The 22,435-nt window shown below is 40.9% G+C and overlaps 1 protein-coding gene across 1 annotated transcript in view; it reads right to left on the reverse strand.

Annotated features, from left to right (window-relative positions):
* The window catches only part of SHC4 (SHC adaptor protein 4), a 133,823-nt gene that overhangs the window by 23,698 nt on the left and 87,690 nt on the right, over positions 1 to 22,435 (reverse strand). The window contains exons 7-10 of the mRNA XM_080808098.1: positions 13,262 to 13,385; positions 11,548 to 11,719; positions 8,658 to 8,718; positions 1,033 to 1,212 (exon numbers count right to left, since the gene is read on the reverse strand). Of these exons, the coding sequence (XP_080664224.1) occupies positions 1,033 to 1,212; positions 8,658 to 8,718; positions 11,548 to 11,719; positions 13,262 to 13,385 (537 nt within the window). The remainder of the gene's footprint in view (positions 1 to 1,032; positions 1,213 to 8,657; positions 8,719 to 11,547; positions 11,720 to 13,261; positions 13,386 to 22,435) is intronic.

Raw genomic sequence — 22,435 nt, forward strand, 5'->3', positions numbered from 1 at the left:
GTGAACCAAATTTGGCTCACCCAAATTTGAACCTAATAGACTTCAATACTTTACAAAAAGCATTTTTTGGTTTACTTATTTTTTAATTGATTGTAGGCTTTTTGTTTGTTTGGCTTTTATTTATTTATGTTCCTATTCATGTATTTACCCCTGGAAGCAATTTAGCAGGAAAATGATGTTTGTCTTACTGTATTTTACTCACTGAAGAAAGGAGCTATGGCTGAAGAAAGGAGCCATGTTATTTTAATGCTGTATAGATGACTTAACAAGGAGTTTTGAAATGAATAAATGTAAAACCATCACTAAGCAGAGCCAGATAATGGTCATTGTTCCTCATGCAACCCAACAAATTCAAAATCATCTCCTGGCTTTGACAGTCCTTACTTCAGCAAAAATACACAGGAGAAACCAAAAGTTGGGAGCCGTTAAAGTATCTGAAAAGATTATTCAAAATCAAAGTCCCAAAACCTTGAAATCCACAACATCTCCACAATTAACTATGGTATAAGACTGAGGTAAGAATCCTTTTCATTCCCTGAAAATGAGGCCAGTGAAACAGCCTTCCTGAAAATGAGAGACAATGTAGTGAGTTGAATAGTGGCCCCCCAAATGATATGCTCAAGTCCTGATCCTCAGTCCCTGTGAATGTGGCTTCATTTGAAAAAAAGGGTCTTTGCATGTGTAATTAAATCGAGGATCTCGAGATGAGATCTTCCTGGATTTAGGGCCGGCCTAGAAGAGAAAGGTATTGTCCTGGAAGACATAGGAGGGAGAGGTTTGAGACATAGAGGTGAAGGCTATGTGAAGACTGAGACAGAGACTGATGTGTCTACAAGCCAGGAACACCAAAAATTGCCAACAGTCACTAGAAGCTGGGAGAAAGGCATGGAATGGCTCCTCCTCCAGAGCCTCCAGAAGGAACCACTCCAGAGCTGTGACAGAATAAATTTCTGTTGCCTTAAGACACCCAGTTTGCGGTAACTTGTTACAGCAGCCATAGGAAGCTAATACAGACAGTGAGCAGCTACTTACTTTCACGGTACCATGGGCTCCCCAAGGGGTGAGCTGAGCCCTGATTTGGGGCAGAGCCAAGTCTACTTTGAAGAGCCTGTGTATTTATGTAGCAGGGGTCATTGAAGAAATCCACTCGACATGTCTGCTTCATTAATGAGGCATCTCGATGGGACTGCACTCCTCTCTCTGGTGCATTACCTGCAGTGATTAATGATCAATGTATCATATTTTTATTTTGCAAACAATAAGTAAAATCGTGTTTGAGGGAGGGAGAAGCCACCCCCATCCCATACAGATTTTAATACTGACTTCTAGATTTGGCCTGTAAAAACAAGATGAGCACCAGGCTGTGAGAGAAAGCACCCTCCCCTTGGACTCCCAGACTCTCTCTGACAGCCCCTCAGCCGACTCTCTGCTTCAACACCAGACAGGAAACAAACCAGGAAGACCAGAGAGAGGAACAGCCAGAGAAAAAAGAGAGCCAACTGTCCAGCGAACAATACAAACCACACTTAACACTGCTCAGGGCTGCGGTCCAGGAACCAAGAAAACACACATGCCATACAGAACTTGAATGTCTATTATTTAAACTGCCTTTTAAAAAAAAAGATTTTTATTTGTTTCTCTATTCATTTGAGATAGAGAGAGAGAGAGCCCTAGCAGGGGAAGGAGCAGAAGGAGAGGGACAAGTGGACTCTGCACTGAGCACAGAGCCCAATGCGGGGCTTGATCCCTCAACCCCGAGATCATGACCTGAGCTGAAACCAAGAGTTGCACACTTAACCCACAGAGCCACCCAGGCACCCCACTTTTTTTAGGGAGAGAGATAGCGTGCACACACGAGCTGGGGTGGGAGAGGATAAAGGGAGAGGGAGAGACTCTTAAGTAGGCTCCACATCCTTCGTGAAACCCAGTATGGGGCTCAGTCTCCTAACCTGAGCTCATGATCTGAGCCAAAATCAAGAGTTGGATGCCAAACCAACTGAGCTAGTCAAGTGCCCTTAAACTGCTTTTCAAAATCCTCATTATTTAAAATTATTAAGAATGCAAAGTCTGTTTTCTCTCTATGCCCAAAGTTTTGTTTTGCTAAGCTCAGCGTCAAATCAATTGTTGATGTTTATTCTGGTATGTAATGGAAAGAACCCACCCCTCCGGTTATCGCCTTCTTCCCTCTCACTCTGTTCCCTCCTCTTCTATTCTATTCTATACGCTGTGGCCAACATGATCTTTTTATTGAAATCTGATCATATTTTTCAGTGGTTTAAGAACCCCTTAACTACCTCCAATGGTTCTTTGGATAAAACTTAAACTCTTCAACAAGCCCCAAGCCCTGGTCCTGCCTGTCTAGCTTCCCTTGTACCTCCATGCCCCTCAGTCACATTGACCTTCTTCAAGGATAATCTCCACCATCAGGCCATTTTCTCTAATGACAGGCTCTTCCCGACACTTATCCATGACCCTCACACTTCAGGTGTTAGTTTAAATATCTCTTTTCTCAATAGAGCCTTCGCTGACCTTCTCAGACCACACTAAGACTCTCTGCTTTCCTAGAAGTTTGTTCTTCACCTTTGGAGCCCCTGTCACAAGAATAATTCTATGATGTCATTTTGTTTAATGTCTGCCCTGCATCTATACTCCATGTTCCATGAGGGTAAGGGATCCTGTCTCCTGTGTGCACACACCTGGCACATAATATGACAACAAACAGTCACTGAATGAATGGATGCTAGCTAGCACCAGATTTTAGTACCCAATGGCACAAAGTATTTTGTACCATCCAGATGGTTCTGTCCTCAGAATGCCAGGACAGAATATTTTTGTTTTTCTATTTAAACAACATCATTTGTATTTTTGGCCATATGGGCTACAAGACTCCTATGAGGCTGACCTGAAGTGGTGACACTGACATTCCACTGTCTTACCATAAAACATCAGTCCTTTTATTGTTTCTGTCATTAAACCCCTTTAATGTGGCCCCAAAAGGACCAAATTTATATTGGATTTTACATCATGATGAATAGTGCTATAATTCTTATAATATAAAATACAGAAACTCAAGGGTACACCAAATAGGGAAAGCCCAGTCAGAAGACTACAGCCTTACTACCTACTCCTCCTTTCCTCTTGGTCTGCCAGCTGTCACACATCATGTTGTCCCCCATCATACTCTGCATATGGGATATCCTGAGGAGGAGTGGAATTTCTAAAGAAGGGGGGGGTCAGGGCACCTCGTTTCTTTGTTGCATTTTACAAGACATGACAGTCTCCATTTGCTTGGTTATGTGGATTTATGAATTATATTATCTAGTTTAAACTAAACTTACTTTCATAAATGGGTAAGTGGCTAAAAGATCACTGCAAATAAATCAAAGACGGAAGATCATTCTTTTATTACAAACTTCCTCAGCTGCATCCTGAGCTTATAAACAAGAATGATCTAATTAGATCAGAACTCTGGCCTCCCAAAAGTTAAAATAATCAAGATCTGAAATGTGGATGTATGCTTATTTTGTCAGTAAATGCTCTAAATGTATATTTGGACATGTTTGCCCAATATACATACCAATGCCATCCCAATGATATTACCTTGAGATACTGAAATATTATCTAATGAGAGTATTCAGCCACTATAATTAGCAACATATTTTTAAAATGTCTTTATTATCATTAACTCTAACTTTAAAATTGTCTATTTTCTGTGTGTGTTATAATCCATGCATATTAGCATAATTTTATTAACATATTAACATTTTCTATGAATGTCACCAAGACATTTTTTAAATGCCTTTATTATCATTAACTCTAAATTTGAAATGTTCTATTTTTGTGTGTGTTGTAAGACATGTATAACATATTAGCATATATATATATATCTGTATATATATATATATATATATATATATATAAAACTTATATGTGATTGAATTACCATTTATTTAGGAGTGTCTGCTGATAAAAACTTACTGAAAGTAGACTATGATCACAAGTGTTTGTAAGAGGTCTGCTTCTAAATTAACATGGACCTGAGTTCAAACCCCTGTGATACTTCTTACTGTTGGTGTGGCCTAGGGCAATTTACTTAATGTCTCAAAGTGTCAGTTTTCATTTCTGTAAAATGGGGGTGCCTGGCTTAGAATACACTTGTGAGGATAAATGAAAGAATGTGGGTGAGACACTCACTGGAAATAGTGCCTGCTTACTAGATAATATCTGCTCAGTTACCTATTTATTCATTGATGCTGGGGCTCTGCACATGGTTCTTAGCTCCTGCTATCCCGTTCTGTACCTAATCCCCATTTGTCCTTTAAGATTCTGTTCTGAATTCACCTCCTTCAAGAAACCTCCCCCTTAGTCCTCCCTTCCCCCAGGCTGGGTCAGGTGCTACTCCATAACATAATGTAGGTATCTGTTTACGTGTCTGTCGTCTTCTCCTTGAGACTGCAAATTCCTCGAGTCCTTAAGAAGAGACTAGAACTCATTTATCTGTGTATCTTCTGCAAACTTCAATACCTGGTACGAAGCAGGCACTCATAGAAAAATGTCTGTTAGCTGAATGAACAGATGCTGAAATAAATATGTCCACCTAGTCTACCTTTCTCAGCATATTTGACCCCCTATGTTCTGAGTCACTCTTTAACACAAGGCCCTGACTCATCTGCCCCTTAGAGACCATGGCATGAGCTGACCACATCAGGTTTACCATTCCATAGGATTACACAGAAGCATTCATGTCTTACTGAGTCTCTCTTGAAAACGACCATTCCTTTTCTTCGACTGCACTATTCTATTTAACTCAGCAATGTTGCCTTAAAATACATATATGTACTTCACTCTATACCCAAATTTAAGATCTTTCTTGGGTCAAGTGTGTGGCTGAGAAGAGCTTAACCACATATGCCAGCCCTCACACATTCCAAAATTTCTTTTTGCCAAAGTGTTATTCCAAGAACCTATCCAACCTGCCGAAGAGAAGATTGGTGGCAGAAAACAAACACATCATGTACACAGTGTATATACTTTAAGTACCAAAGTTTTCAAGTGCAAACCCTTAGGGTTTGGGGAATTTAATGTCTTCTTGATTAAAAAGTATCTTATTTCCATTTTAACTTGAAGGTCAGGGAAACATTATTTTGTTTAGCTAATTAATTTTTTCCACAAGAGAATTTAATAGCAGGGATAGGTTTCTTTCATAAGTCTGGTGATAAATATAATTAACTATGTCAACAAGCAGAAGGCTATTACGGTATTTATAATATACCGGCATTCAAATTTTGAGTCAGTATTTGAATAAATAAATGTCTTAGGAGGAAAAAAAAAAGCCAAACCTTATTGAAAATATTTGTATAGGTGTCTCTCAAATGTTTATGTATAAATCTCTAGGAAAAGCCATAAAATTTATGTATTTGCTATTCTGGCAACTGGTATTAATTTGCTCACTGGTCAGGAATTTCAGAACAGTTTTTAAATATAGGCCCAAGTAGTCACAGGAGGCCCCAAGCTAGGAACACCTGATTTCTGGGTATCTGTGAATGAACGGACACCACAGTAATAAAGTCTTTCCTACCACAATAGGAGTGGCCTTATTTGTTGTGGCCCCTGGAGTGGGGGTTGGGTTCTTCTATCCCTCTATGGCCTTAGTGGCTGAGGTCTAGAGAGATGGCTTCCTAGAATTCTGGCTCCTCGGGGGAACTTAGAACCTGCTTTTCTTTTCCTTTCTTTTTTTTTAGTATTTTATTTATTTATTTGACAGAGATCACAAGTAGGCAGAGAGGCAGGCAGAGAGAGGAGGAAGCAGGCTCCCTGCTGAGCAGAGAGCCCGATGTGGGGCTCGATCCCAGGACTCTGGGATCATGACCTGAGCCGAAGGCAGAGGCCCAACCCACTGAGCCACCCAGGTGCCCCAGAACCTGCTTTTCTAAGGAAACAATGTTACAGCTCTGTGATTTTCAGTGGAAAAAAGTATCCAGTGGGAGGACTTTTTCCAAACTGCAAATACCATCTCTCACCTTCCCAAGATTCAGAAAGGCTCCCAGTTATGAACAGTTACCTCAGGGCCACCACATGGAATGTAGCTCTGCACGGGTTCCAGACTATCCTACAGTTAGAATGCAACTGAAGAACAGGCACTTGCAATAGAATCTTCTATTGTTGTATTTGTCATTCCAAAATACACATTTAAGCTCATTAATACAGGCAAACCAGAACAGAAGACGACGGTGCACTTGTCTAGGAGATAGCCACCGTGGCTGAAATTAATTCTGGAATTAACTAATTCTGGAAAAGTATATTCCAAGCTCCAAATAAAGTCTCTTCATAAGTTTGGATCTGCTTATATTGGCTTAAGGCACATATAAACCAGGAAAGTATAAGGGGTTACATTGTTTGTTGGGTTTGAAGAGAATTAAAACCAAGATAAACAGAAAAAATAAATTGGATTCTATGACAAAGATTACACTTACAAAAAGAAATATCTTGAATAAAGTTGAGACAGTACCTCTATATCCATTAATTCCTTCATAAATGTATGTTTTGGGGTTCTTGACAGGGAAAAAAGGGGGTCATGCCCCTTTTCTCCTATGGGAGTGTTGTGACTGAGCATATGTTACATCATTCTAGGAATGATGGCTGTTTCCCTTCACTGAGTTCCCTTCAGAAGCCAAGTGACTGAGGACAGAAGGACATGCCAAGACGATTTGTTTAATGGCAAGGAGGAAAATGAGCTGGGAAGGGAGGTGTGTATGGGACCAAAAACATTGGAGTTCCTTAGGACTCTATTCTAGGTCCAAGTCTCTCCTCTCCTCTAACTGTGCAGTGATCTAGGAAGGGGTCCAGGCACACCAGGAATTCTAATTCCCATTTATACTTTTCACGCTCTCTCCCTCTCTCGCCCCTCCTTCACCATTTCCTTCTCTGTGCCTCCATAATTCCCACTCATCCCTCAGGTCCTGGTTTGGCTGTTTGCTTGTTGAAAGTTTAGGAAGACCCTATATAGCCCCCTCGATTAATTTAGGTTTCCCTGTTATTTGTTCCCATAACATGCTGGGCTTTGAAACACTCATCCTATTTGTCAGCATTTGCTTAAGGTGTATCTTCCTGCTTAGACTGCAAACAAGAGTACTGGTTGTGACTCCATTCCTACCACCTTGCATAGGACCAGACCCACAGGAGGGCCTCGTAAATAACCACTGAGTGAAGTGTTGTATAAATGAAGAGATACAATTAGATGAAACAGGACGTGGAGATATTTCCAAGTGAGATTCAGCACAGGTAGGAAATGATTGTCATACTACAGGGCATATGTGATATGTTCCTGACTATTATTAAATCCTTAGGTTAGGGATTTCTGAGTAAGGGAATGGAGGGAGGGAGGAATATAGCTCCTAGGGATCAAAGGTGTAAAAAGACATTTACACTTACCATTAATTTAATTTGTTTTAGTCATATTATTAAAAGTTAGGTTAAAGTTGTTAATGGCTTTAAATAATGGCATGGAATTTTAACATCTATCAAAAAGAACCATATTTTTAGAGAATTAACAATACTGTCTTAGCTCACTACTCCTATTATTTTTGCATGGTGGAGGAAGGTAGTAATCACAGCTGTACCTAAAATGATAAATTTTCATGTATCCCCCACGTACAAGAAATAATAAAATTAGGGACACCTGGTTGGCTCAGTCACTTAAGCATTTGACTCTTGGTTTTAGTTCAGGTCATGATCCCAATGTTGTGAGATCAAGCCCCATATTGTAAGATTCTCCCTCTCCCTCTGCCCTGACCCCCCCACTCTCTCTTTCTCTCTCTCAAACAACAACAACAATAAAATTAATAGATTACATTGGCATAAGTCCATAAGAAGTATGAAAGTATCCTTAGAAGTGACTACCTTCCAGGTAGTAAGTTCCTGCTAATTTAAGTCCCTGAGTTTCGTTACCCAACTTTATCCTCCATCCTATTACTTATATCATCCAGTTCTCTCCCCCTCTAATGCTGCAAAACTTTGCTTCCCAAAGAAATAAGTACTTTCAACAATTTATAAGAATTAAATGACTAACTAGCAGCATGACCTTATGGAACCATATTTCCAGTTTGGTGGCTGACGTTTTACATTTGTGTTGTGGAAAAGTTGTGCCCAACATCAATTATCACGTGCAGTAATAAGACACTTAATGCCCTGGGAAGTGTGAGGTACACGGGCCCCTAATTGGGACCCTCACATTTCAGATTTCTTTTTGTTTTCTGCTTAAAAGATTTTATCTTAATCCTAATGGATTTGACACACATCAATTTTCACATTAACTTAATGTCTGATCTTCTTTGAAGTGGAACTCCCTTGAGTTTTAAGCAGAGAAAGCAGCTTTCCAGGAAGATGTTATATGATGTGAAAGCAGGGCAAGACTTCCTAAGGTAGAATGATGGTGTGGTCGAGCACACAAGCACGAGGCAAAACCATGAGCAGTCCAAGTGACGCACATGTGGCGGTCTGGGCCGCTCAGAACGTGGGAAGCCTGCAGCTGAAGCATTATGTGTCTGGTTATATACACCCGCCTTCCCCAGGAGGTGTTTAAGAGCCAGGGCCACACATAACCATATGACTCGCAAGGAATAAGGAGAGTGCAGATGGGGAAAGAAAATTATACCTACCTATTGTTCGGCTTTGTTCTAAACAGTTCTCATACACACTGCTACACTTGGAGTTCCCAGGCTGCACAAAAAACAAATTGTGAAACATTTACAAACGTAGCATCCAGTCAGACTTTCAAAAAACAAACAGGACAAACAGAACACTAGTGACACCAGTAATGCTCCTAGCAGACAAGTTCACTTTCTGACACAGGAAGTGTCTGACAGGAAACTGAGATTTTGGGTGGGGAGCGGGGACTCCTGTGATAGTGCATTCCCTGGGGGCTGCAGAGGTGGGTCTTAAGCAGGGAGTCATAAAGGCTGCCAATATAAGGCCTATAGCCTGAGGGTTACTGCTTTGCTTGGGAGGTCCCATTCCAGGACTCAGTCCGAGTCTCAGCCAGAAAGTGTGATTTCCAGGACACTTGTATAAACACTCAGTATTTAGCAAACCTCTATCTAACAGTGACAGATTGGAGCCCTACTCTATTGAAGTTATGCCCGGCTCACTTTCCATCCTTGAAAATCTTTTCCATCAAAGGGTTGCAATGATCCCAAATATGGTAGATAGATAGATAGATATCTTCAATAATGGAATGAGATCACTGATGTCTTTGAAAAGGGCAATATCTATACTTCAGAAAGATCATTCTGGCAGTACCACGCAGAAGGCTTTGGGGGAATGAAATTAGAGACAAGGAAGGGGTTTTCAGAATCATTAGAGCAAGTGAAGACCAGAACTTAAAAGGTGCAACAGGAATGACAGAGGTTGGGTAGATTCAAAAGATTTCGTGGTAGACTCCTAGGTCTTGAAGACAGATGATATGGAGTCCAAAGTGTGAGAAAAACAAAACACTGCAGATTAATGACAGAACAGCAGTGCCACTAATATAACGAGTAAAGCAATAGAGGATTGTGGTTTGGAGTCACGGAGAAAATGCTGAGTTTAATCTTAAGACGGACAATGTAATGCTTACCGCGTTATAGCTGGAGAGATAGGTAATGGCTGAAAACAGAGAAGCTGGAGGAGTGTGTACACAAATGTCATGCCAGAAGAGAAATCAAGGACAAGGGCAAGGCCAAAGACAGAGAAAGGATGGTAAGGTCAAGGGCCTGGGTTTGCAGGGGAGGGAGTAAAAGAAAATCAGATATAAAGAAAAGATAGTATAGCAGCATTATCAACAATAGCCAGACTATGGAGAAAGCCTAAATGTCTATCAACTGCAGAATGGATAAAGAAGATGTGGCATATACACAATGGAATGTTTCTCAGCCATCAGAAAGAATGAAATCTTGCCATTTGGAATGACATGGATGGAACCAGAGTGTATAATGCTAAGTGAAATAAGTCAGTCAGAGAAAGACAAATATCATATGATCTCACATGTGGAATTTAAGAAAGAAATCATATGAGCATATGGAAAGAGGAAGAAAGGAAAGAGGGAAACAAGCCATAAGCAACTCTTTTTTTTTTTTTTTTTAAAAGACCCTATTCATTTATTCAACAGACAGAGATCACAAGAAGGCAGAGAGGCAGGAAAAGCGAGAGGGAGAAGCAGGTTCCCCACTGAGCAGAGAGCCCAATGCGGGGCTCTATCTCAGGACCCTGGGATCATGACCTGAGCTGAAGACAGAGGCTCTGACCCACTGAGCCACCCAGGCGCACAACTCTTAATGACAGAGGACTTACTGTTGGTTAATGGAGGGTGGTGGGTGGGGGATGGGCTAGGTGGGGGATGGGCATTAAGGGGGGCACTTGTAAAGAGCACTGGGTGTTGTATGTAAGTGATGGATCACTGAATTCTAGTCCAGAAACTACTGCACTATATGTTATCTAACAAAATTTAAATTTTAAAAAAAGATGCCAAAAAAAAAAAGAGAAAAATGTAACTTACTTTGAAACACACCAACAATAAAATATGTTGATGGATGATAGCTACATAGGATGGACAGGGCAAATTCAGTGAAATGTTCATTGTAGTTAACTGTAGACTCTTGATGGTGAATGTATGAGTGTTCACTGCATAGTTATTTCAACTTTTCTGTATGTTTGAAAACATTCATAATAAAATATTGGAGAACATGAAATAAAGTGAAAAAAGCAGCAACTAGAGATGGGGGATAAGAATGACACAATAGAACTGCTTTAGAAGATCACGGAAGAGGTCTAAAAAAAGGAAGAGGCAGCCTGCAGGTATCCGATTCTGTAGACAGGTTCAGAACATTGAAGAAGAAAATTGATTTAGCGATTAAGCCATCGATGAACCAACCACAGGTGACTACTGTAAAGGTCATTTCTGTCAAGTTGTCAAGCAGAATTCAGATCTTAGAAATGCAGTGCTGATGTGATAGAGACAACATTTTCTAGAAGTCTGTGTGTATAAGGAAAATGAGAAGAAGGTGAGACATTACGAGTTGTTTGGAGGGGTCCAAATTTATTTCCGGATGGAGTAGAGATAACCTGTAGACAAAGAGTAAGTAAAGATTGAGACAGGATGGGGGGGTGGGGGTGGGGGGTGGTTAATGGACAGAACCAAGGCAGAGGGTTGGAAGGGGGGGATGGGACCAGGAGCTCAGGGGCAGGACTGGCTGGGGGGGCAGTAGCTGAGGAGGAGCAACATGAACAGAGCAAGACTGGAGATGGGGAAGGGTGACGTGGAGCATCCCATGGTGGCCTGCCATGGTCTTCCCAGCAAAGGGAGACGTGAAGCCATCCACGTAGGCCGAGGGCGGAGGGATTCGGAGTAAAAATGATGGAGTGCAGACTCCGACAATGATTCATTCTCTGGCTCTCTACTGAGGAAGATGATACTTTCTCTAAACTCGCATTTGGAAACTCTCAAATTAAACTCTCTAGGGGCAAGGACAGAATCACATTGCTAAGTTTCAGTAACAATAAAACATCACTTACCAAATAGCACAACTTCTCACACCGAATGGGGCAGTAAGCCATGTGTTCTGTGGCTTGGACTTTGAGCCGCACGTCCGAAACGCCCCCCGCAGGTGGCTGCTTCCCTGGGATTTCATTGTAGTACTCGTGGTCTTCTCTCTCCTCGCTAGGACCCTCAATGGGCACCTCCTCACTGTAAGGGAAAAAAGAATCCCCTAGAGGCTGGGCGGGAATTCGGATGCTGCAGGGGAGGCAGAGGGATCAGAACCACGAAAAATCATCCTGAAAAACTTTGCATTCATGTTTTAAGTTTATAGCTGTTCAGAAGTGATGTCAAACATCTGGATGGAAGCAGCCAGATGGTTGTTTAGCTTTCCATAGACAATTAAAGTAGGCTAAGCCAACAGAAAGTGCCAAGGGTGATGCTTTTGTGTCTCCTCCCAGTGATTAAGAAACACACACACACATACACACACATGCACACACACGTACACACATACACGCATACCTATGAACTCTCTGAATGTATGTCATTTTTGTCAGTAGGGTATAAAAATAAGGTTTTCCTGAATATCTTTAGCATGCTTTGATTGTACCATTTTGGAAATGTTTTGCTTAAAAAAAAAAAAATTAGATATTGGGCAGAGGGCCTGGCCCCGTTTATTAAACCAAGATGAAAAACATAAGAGCTCTGGCCAGCTATCTTGTCTGCACAAATCTGGAGGAGTATATGGGATTCATAAAGAAATATTGGAACCATATGTGGCAAGTGGGTAGATTTATGTAAACATGCATTGTTTTAAAAATTGAAACAGGACAAAAAAACAAACAACTTTCCTTCCAAATTGGAATTAGTAAAAGTTTCTTATGAAAAAGAATAAATCAAGTCCTTTTGGATTGAACTGACTCCACTAACAACCCACATAGTTTTGTTGGGTTCATTACATGTCAACAGCATGATAGCACTAAGATGTAAGTGTTATCCTGGGAAAAATTCAACATGAAGCCCTCCTGGTAACCCCCTCTCGTTTGCTACCCCAGACCACCTTATAAAAGGAGATCCCCAAACCCAGCGTTTACTGATACACAAAATAACTAATTGGGGGAGGAGTGTATTTAAAAGGGGCCAAGAGTGAGTTTTGTCTCTTGGTGTGAATTCTCCAAGCCAGAGCCTCACCACACCCCACACATGCTGGAGTCTGTATGGCCTGAAGGACTTGGCTTTCCTTACAGATTCTCTGTGCCTCAGACAGAACCCCCCGTCTTTGGTTCACATCACCTTCCAGCCCCACACATTAGCTGGAGCACCTCTATTACATTGCAAACCAGCAAACTAACAGTGATTCTAGCTACAGACATTCGATTCTTACTATTTTGCTCTTCATTCTTAGTTTTTTTTTTCAAGTTGTATGCAAGGGATCTGGAACTGAAACAATTCTGAGATATGTACTGATGTTATTTTATGATACCACTTAATTCATAGCTCTGTAGAATAGCAGAGAAACAGGGCATACCCCTTCCTACTTTGAGTGTCTCTTTTAATTTTGAAACAAAGCAAGAGGAAATATCTGGACAAATATAAATGGAAGAAAAATAGAAAATGCTATTATGTGTTTGTACTGAAACTGCCTATTTGTAAGAAAAGAAATGATTCGTTTTATGAGCTTGAAAATTCATTTTAAAATAAAACAGAATCAATACAGTAAGTCAAGTAATTATAGAACACTTGGCTGACCTTTCACCAGAAGTATTCAAAGAAGGATTTTTCAAATACTGTTTAAACCGGAGTTCAAAAGCCTGCCCTATGGTGCTTATGACATCTTGGGCCATCCCACTGCGGCATTCCAATATGTGACAGGCTGCAAGAGGGTGTACAAAAACAAAGAAAAAAAAACTGTCATAAATTTTCAACAAGAAGAGGTTATATAAAGTTAAAATACTTTCAGAACATGAACTTTTAACTGAGTAAAAGGGAGCAGGTTTACAAGCACTCTTCAGCCTTCCAGGGGCAGAAAAGAGTACCTCCTACTTCATATGCATCAAAGAGAAGAAACGTTCCTATTCTCCATTTAAATATCTCAGAACACTGACAAATTATGGTCTCAAGATAAGTTTTTGGACCCTCTCTTTTATAAAACTAGACTGATCTTAGCCAATAATGTGATTCGAGTTCAATGTTAGCTCTAGAATTCATTACAGGAGACGCTTAGGGCAGCAATCTGGCAGGAAGATGAGGCTCACGCTGTCGTCTTCGCATGGTACTTTGTCTTTGCAAAAATATAACTTTCCAAACCTCCCCCTGACTTCCCCACACCCCCACTCCCCTCAAAGTGGGGGATGAGCTGCTGGTGAAGACAGGAGCTTTATAACACCCCTTTGCCCTGTCATTGCTACCATAAAGCGGCGGTGGTGTGGTGATCCCTGTCTTCAAAATCCTACTAAAGAACTATCTCCATCAAGTATCAAAAACAAGATTTTTTTTTTTTAAAAAGCAAGTTTTGTGATGATGACCAAAAGATATTAAAATTTTTATTAGGTATTTTCTCTGAGAAGCAGCTACTGGGAAGGGGGAAATGAAATTTGCACAAGTAATTTACAGAAATAAATTAGGACGGGTGAAGCTGACAGAGTATCACAAATGAGCAAATCTGCTGCCACACAGAACCAGGAGCTTATGTTCGGGGACTATAAATTCACCTTCCACCATATGGAATATCACTCTTGCTTTGGTGAGAGTATGGAATCTTGCTTAGGGCCTTGCAGAATGGAGATTTCATTGAAATGGAAGTGTCATAAGGATGGCTTAGACAGAGTCCTAAGGATGACTTTAATGTGGAGGCAATAAGTCCCAGGAGAAATAATACTTTTTAAAACATATATTGGCTTGGATAGCCTGAAGCATGGAGGGATGAGAAAAAGCTCTGATAACAGTTAAATATATACCAGAGTGTTAGAAAAATTGCTAGCTCTTCTCTAAGAACAGAAAGGCTTAAGCAAGTGCATGAGGAATGAGAGGAGAAGCCCGGGGAGCTTCGTGGATCTCGGGAGCAGTGAAACCAACACTGGGGCACATTACTGAAAGGGATACCTCAGGAGAGGGGAGAGAGCTGTCTTTATAGAATGATTTAACTGTGCTGACTTGGAAGCATAATTTTATGCTTGCATTGTCCTGGAAAGGATTTTGTTATCTATTTAGAGTAAAAGGCAATTCATTGACATCTGATAGAATTTGCAGAGCCTACACCAGTATGTAATAGTAGAACCTACAACTGTTTCTTTTCTTAGCTTTATGTTAATACTTATCTCAAGGAATCTCCAGATAATTCTCATTCAGGAACTAACTTGACTTTCATTTAAAGGATTTAAATGAAGGGCTGCCTCGGTGGCACAGTTGGCTGAGCATCTGACTTTTGGTTTCAGCTCAGCTCATGGTCTCACGGTCATTGGATGCCACCCCGTGTCAAACCCCCAGGTCAGGTTCCATGCTGAGCTCAAGTCTGCTTGGGATTCTCTCTCCCTCTCCCCCTCCTGCTTGTGTTTTCTCTCTAAAATAAATAAATAAATAAATCTTTTTAAAAAATGATAAAATAAAGGATTTAAGTATTTTTAGAAGGCTTGTGTCTGTGTGTGTGCGGTTTTACTAAATCAAACAATGCTGAGGTGTCCAATGTCTAGGAGAATTATCATCCATTTCTTGTAAGGTTGTCCCTTTAAAGAACCAACTTGGATCCTGATATAGACTTTGGAGCTAATTCTAGTTTCAAATCCCAATTAAGAACGTCTATAAATGTATATCCTTTCTAAGGATATAGGATATAAGAATAAAGGAAAATGTTTGATCTGTCTTTAAACTTGAATTTTAAATTGCTCTTACTTTGCAGTAGTTGGTCACACATGACCAACACATAGAAGGTGTTTTAAAAATTGTGTTGATTGAATACATATTGATCTTCCTGAATCGCATCAATAATTCTAGTGTGAGAACTTGTCTTCAATTGCATTGATATGACTGACACCTGCAGTGAGTCCCATAGTGAGGCAGGTTCTTCCAGCCACTGAGTAGTACGAATCACTGCTCGCTTTGCTCTTGGAGACAGCCTTCAACCTACAAAGTACCCTTGGAAAGTGTCCTCCAGCTGAGCAAAGAGAAGTTGTATTACTTTAAGATAAGAAAAGGCAATTCACTTGAATTCCTTTGCTTTTCGTCTCATAAATTTCTGGTCCAATTTGAAATAAAGTCAATATCAGAAATATATTACCATATAGAAAATGATTTTTTTAATTTTATTTTTTCTTAGGTTCAAGAAGAAGACAAAAATAAGGAAGATAATGAGAAAGGCAGGAAATTCAAACAAACGTACATACGTCTATACACACGAAGAAAAAATGAGTGTATCTCCCTTCAAAGGGATGAGAAAACAAGAATACTTCAAAGAACTCCATGGAAAGATTCAGATTCAGCTTTAAATTCCAATTACGCCACAGTCTGTGTGACCCTGAACAAGTTACTTTGCAGCAATAACTTGACCTGCCGAGACAAGGCACTGGTGATCTTTGGAGTCCTTGTTGCTTTACAGAGATCCTAACCTCCCTCTGTCACAGCAGCTCAAGCTTTCTGGGGAACAGGCATGTGGGTTCTTGTGGCCTGCAGGTCTTCAGCAAGGAAGGGAACTACCAAACCCACCACCACTTCTCACATTCTTCTAAAATGTTTTTAATTCTCTCAACTCTTCTGATTCTGATACTTTGAGGATTTGGTCCTGTTCTTGGGCTGATGCTACCAACATGTTCTGCTTTGCTTTGGATAACCTCATTACTGCCATATTACTCTTTTGAGAAGATTCAGTAGAAAACAAACAGTGGTGCCCATCACCATGAAAGGAATGACACTGGACCAAAAGGCTGACACTGTGTAGATATCCTATGCCGCCTCCCTAGCTTCAGCGAACACACACAGTCTGTTGTTGCTACTCACAGACATGCTGCTCTGTAAACACTGTCTTGGTTCTTTTTGAGGTTGGTCATGGGCCAACATACAGATAGGCTTTGAATCACATACAAATGTGCCCATTTCTCAGGGTTAGACCCATCTCCAAAAGCTTGGATAAGCAGCCAGGTTGGCCAAGAATTGACCAATTTTTAGCTAATGGGAGGAAGGAAAGACAAGCGTATGAAAAGTCCCAAGGGCCAAAAAAGGAATGTGGCTTTCCAATGATACGGTAACTTTGCATGGAGGCCTGAGATGGAATCAGATGCAAATATGGGTTCTTTTCATTCCAACTGAAGTCAGACGGACCCATAATTCTACCTTTGGGTATCAAGTACTACATTAAGAAGGATTTTTTAAAATCTTAGATGTATAGGCTTCAATTTTTTTCATTTGGTTTCCTAATTGAATATCATGGAAAAGAGGCTGAGAACTATTCTTAGAGGATAACAGGCCTTTCTTTACTAGTTTACATTTATTTTTAACAGACCCGGGTTTTTATTATTATTATTGTTTTGTTTCTGTTTTTTTGTTTTTTAAATAAACTCAATATTCAAAAGTGCAGCACCTCAGGTCAACCACCAGATGGTGCTGTCGTACTGCAGCAATGAGCCCTCCACTCCCACGAAAAAACTAGCCGAAAGAGGCAAGCTAGCCAGTCAGTCCATAGTTAACTGATGTCACCAGGGCAGTGGTGCATGTATTTTATAACCATAACCATAAATATAAACAAATAGGTTAATTTAAATTGTTTTTACAGTCTTTAAAAAATTTTTTTTAACTTTCTTCAGAGACTGAGAACCATGGCCTTCCTGTTCCCACGTAAACTGGGGCCTCTTCACATACTAGATACATAAAAGATATTTAAACCTTCCTGGACTACTACCCATTTGGAGTGAGATGTGAAGAGAATACGGAAATCCTATTCACAGCAATTACAGGGGCAAGCTGTATTAGTCACTAAGTAAACTCAAAACATTCTTAGGGTAACTAGCCTTTCCTCAGAGAAGGCCTTTCATAAAATGTGGAGTTCACGAACAGGTCCTAGCCAAGATGGGAAAAAGTGGCCACTGCTCTGACTTGAGTATACTAATGCTAAAACTGAATCGAACAAACAAGAAGCAGCGGGAACATTCAGGGTTCTTAGCACTGAGCCCTGGTTTCCCCTGACTGCTGGGCGTTCTTCCTCACCCCTGAGGTTGGCCTCCTAGTGCCCTTTATCCCATCCACTGACATTGTGCTTCCCAGGGGGAACAATGGCCTGCTAATTGCTGGACAGAAAGGCATTTTCCGCCTTCACTCCCACTAACTCCTTTTCAGTATGTGGCGTTCTGAGGTGTCTTACTTCGGGATGTCTTTTCCCAGAGAAATGAGCTCTCCCTCCTTCTTAGATGATACTCATCTCCTGACTTTCCCTCCTCCCCCTGCCTACCCCTCTGGCTCTTCACAGTCTCTTCCGACTTCTACTCCCTGAGACTCTTGGCTCTCTCCTTTCCAGGTTTCTCCTTCAGTGATCTTACTCTTAGGGCTATGAAGTCGCAGTTTTCCCAAGCCTGAACTTGAAGGCCTGGTCTCTGTCTCTATCTCTGTCTCCCCCAACCCTCATCCTCCCATCCTCCCATTCCTTTCCCCCTACTTTCCCCCTTCCCGGCCTTGAGCTTCTCCTGCCTACTAAACATTTCCCCTACCTGAACCAAACTCATTATGTAATTCTATAACATCTTCTTTCTGGTTTCAGCATTTTTTAAAACTTATTCAAGGATTTAGATAATTTTTTTCTTTTTACAAATATAATAAATATTCATTGCAGGAGTTTTAGAAAATAAAAAGGCACCAAGAAAAAAAATGATGTTTCACTACCTAAAGATTACTGCTATTAATATTTTGACATCTTTTTCTTTCCAATCTTTTCCTAAGTATATCTACCTCCAAAAAATTACCTGGGGTCATATTATACACACTTTTCACAATCTGTTTTTTGCACTTGATAACATTGTCGACATTTACCCTAGCTTATTATGTATTCTTCTATAAAACTAGCTTTAAATTGCTGCCGTGGTAGTACATTCTATGGATTCATTTACATAATTTGCTATTCATGAATATTGAATTAATTATAGCTTTTCTATTATATAAATAATATATGACAATGATCTTTATTGCTTAATCTTTGTGCATATCCTAATTATTTCCCTGGAAGTTAAACTGCTGGTTCAAAAGTATTTACTTTTTTAAGTCTTTGGATGCAAATTGTCAACTTGCTCTCCAAAACATTTGGATCCATGCTCCTGCCGGCATTGTTAAGAATAACTACTTCTTTACACCCATTTTACCTTTTTTCAATATTTGAAATTTGAAGATGAAATACGATATCTAATGATAATTTGATTGCTAACAACATAGCTAGTAAACCTGTAAAATTTTTTAAATGTTTCTCGGTGCCTTGTAATGTTCTTTTGTAAAGGTGTGCTCAGAACCTTGAAGTTGATTCACTTGCTTATTAGCTGGCTGAGCTTGAGAAAACAATCTCACTTTTTTCAACGCCAGTGTTTGCTTTTATAATAAAGAATAAATTAATACCAACCTCAGAGGGTTGCTGTAAGGATGAAATGAGACAATGCCTGCCATGTGGCAAGCATGCAATAAATGGTAGATCTTTTCCCCGTTTCTCTAGTGGATTGTCTTTTTTCCAGTTTGTAATAATCCCTGTTTCTTTAAGGGCAACACTAATCCATATCACACAGGATAATAATAGTTACCATTTATTATATACTTACTACGAGCCCCGCCACCCCCATATTGAAGTATTTGCATTGTATATATATCTAAGTCCTCAGGAACATCTGATTTCTATTTCTTCGACAACCTTCATATCTAAAGTGTTGCCAATTTCCATTAGTTCACAGATGTCCAAAATGTTTTTTCCTCCCCCAGTGTAAGCAGTACCACTCCTGCCTGGGACTAATAAGATGTCCCCCGAACTGGATTCCACAATTCCAGACTGTTTTCCGCCCTCTGGTATCACTTTCACAAAAGCAAATGCCAGAAAAGTTATCATTCTGCCATTTCAGTAAAATGGCAGAAGCCAGAATAATTGTTATAAAGCTCAAAATCTTCAGAGGCTCCCAGTGACCTTGTGGCCAGCATTCAAAGCCCTCTACACTCTGTTTCGGGCCAAGCTTTTCAGCCATGGCTCCCCTACTTCTTTTCCTTCCTTTCTCTGCAACCCCACCTTTACACACACACTCACACACCCAAACACCTAGCCCTTAGCTCTCATTACACGGCTCTTTCACCAGGTCCTGGAGTCACTTCTCCCACAAGTCCTGACGGAGCATCTGCTGTGTCCACATGCTGTTGTCGCCCCCCTCCCCCTTCCCCCATGCACCTCCAACAGGCCATGTTTCTCTCTCCCACTAAATGATGAGCCCAGGCTGACCAGGAATTGTTTTACCTCCACAGTGATGAGCTCAGCCCCTTTCATATTAGTATGTAACTCATAATTATTTGCAGGCTTGAAAGCTGTGTCAGCACCTCTGTGCACAAATTAAAGCCCAGGGGCTCAGGTGAGGAGAAGGGATTTGACACTAGAGGGGTTGCAAGCAGGGGGCTATGCTGACAACAGGGCGACTTCTCACGGAAGTTTCCGTAACTAAGATAAATAAGAAAGGGAAGGAGGAGACTGGAAAAGGAGCAATAGGGATGAGGAGATGCTAACTTTTTAATCCAAGAAAATTACTGTTTCTTTTTTTTTTAAGACTGATTTATTTTTTCTAGAGAGAGTGCACAGGGGGAGGGACAGAAGGAAGGGAATAGAGAGAAACCTCATGCTGACCCCCACAATGAGTGCAGAGTCTGACGCCAACCTTGATTCCAGGACCCTGAGATCATGACCTGAGCTCAAATCAAGAGTCAGATGCTTTAATAGGCTGAGCCAGCCAGGCACCCGGAAAAAGACCCTATGCTTCTAAATCATCTATTTTCTAGGTAGACCTGTTGCCCTAGAGAAGAAAGCAAGCTACTGGCATCAGTCTTTGAACTCGTCACCAGCATTCACGGAAGAGGAGTGACATGCCTGAGCTACGCAGTGACTGATGGCAAAGCTACTAAACATCTAAAGTTCCTGATCTATTGGTTCTTCCTTTCACCCTGTCCTTTCAGGTTAAGAGAAGAGGCTTTGTTGTTCAGAGCCGTTCCCCAAAATAGCATGCAGTTATTCTCTCGGGAAACTCAGGCTTAGTTAAAAGAGGTTGCTCTTTTCTGGTATCTTTGGTTGTGTTCCATTCCTACACCCCCGTTCCCCTCCACTAGTTCCTGTCTCTCCTCCTCCTCTTTGATGGTTATCCATCCTTCATCATACGGTTTACAGCGAGTCAATTTCAGTGGAGTATTGCTTAGTTCTTGTCACCTGTTTCTTCTTTCCCATCTCACTGAGCTGTGTGCTTTTGGCAAGCATTTGCTGCTCATCTACTAAGTGCCAGGTCCTGTGTCAGCAGCTGGTCCACATCATTTCCTTTTTGACTATCATAATAGCTTCCAAACAGATCTCCCTGCCTCTCCGCATCCACTCTATTCCCAAATAAATCTTCCTGAAACTCTGCTTTATAAACAGCATTTTCCACCCATTCACTCAAAGATTAAGTTCCTACGTATCAGCTAGATTCTACCTCCCTCTGGAGGCCTCTCAGAATTCTTTTTGCCACACCAACCTGCATTCTAGTAAATGTGTTCTATTCACGTACCGTCCCACCCCCAGCATGCCGTGTACACTTCCACCCTTTTGTCGTATGGCTCTCTGAGTGTCCAAATTCTACTTCACGTGTACTCAATTAATGTGCTGGGTCAACCTCTATCCTCGGGGTGGCAGACGATGCTGCCCTAATAGGTTCGAGTTGAGGAGAAGCAGCAACTTAAGACTCATCCTTAAAAGAGGAATCAAATGCGCTTGCTTGCTAAGTTAAAAAAAAAAATCTTAAAAAAAAAATATTTTATAAAAGGGATGCCTGGATGACTCAGTTGGTTAAGCCACTGCCTTTGGCTGAGGTCATGATCCTGGAGTTCCGGGATCGAGTCCCACATCAGGCTCCCACCTCCGCGGGGAGTCTGCTTCTCCCTCTCACCTTCTCCCCTCTCATGCTCTCTCTCTCTCTCTCTCTTAAAAAAAAAATCTTTAAAAATTAAAAAAAAAAAAAATGGAGTCAAATGGCTCGGAATCAGGGATGAGAAGCAGCACTAACCATGTCTGTCTAAAGAGGCCCAATGACTTAAGAAACTTCAGGCCCCTATCCTGAACTTTCACTGGGAAATGAGTTTACTTAGGCAACCTTCCTAAATCCTGGGATGAGAAATCCAATCAGTTCAACTCTTCCATTCACTGAGACACTCAACAAAGATAGTTGTTTTTGTTGCAACACCTATGTGCCTGGCTCTTTGATGAGTCCTTTGGAAACAACAGTGAACAAGGCAGATGGGTTCCTGCCCTCATGGAGCTTTCAGTAGGAAGGACAGACATGAAACACACCCACAAATGAGTAAATAAAATAATAAAAATGTGGGCTAAGTGTTAAGAAGAAGAGAAATAAAGTATTATGATGCAGCAAGGTGGGTTATGTTACTGGAGACAGGAGGTGCTATCAGTCAAAGATCTCTAGGAAGAAGAGACATTTAAGCTGAGATCCCAAAATGAGGAGAAGCCAGACACTCAAAGTGACATGCCAGACTCTTTGGACAACAAATGCACAGGCTCAACACACATATACTCACATACATGTGTGCACATACACAAATACACACACACATGCACACAAGCACACTTGCCAAGCCTGATGCAGGCCAATAACCTCACTGGCTTGGTCTTCTCTGTAAGTCATTCATTCGTTGGGGATGTGGCAGCCAGCCTCCTCTATTATAGCCAAAACAGCT

The sequence above is a fragment of the Martes martes genome (genome assembly GCF_963455335.1).
Source record: "Martes martes genome assembly, chromosome: 7".
NCBI classification, from domain to species: Eukaryota; Metazoa; Chordata; class Mammalia; order Carnivora; family Mustelidae; genus Martes; species Martes martes.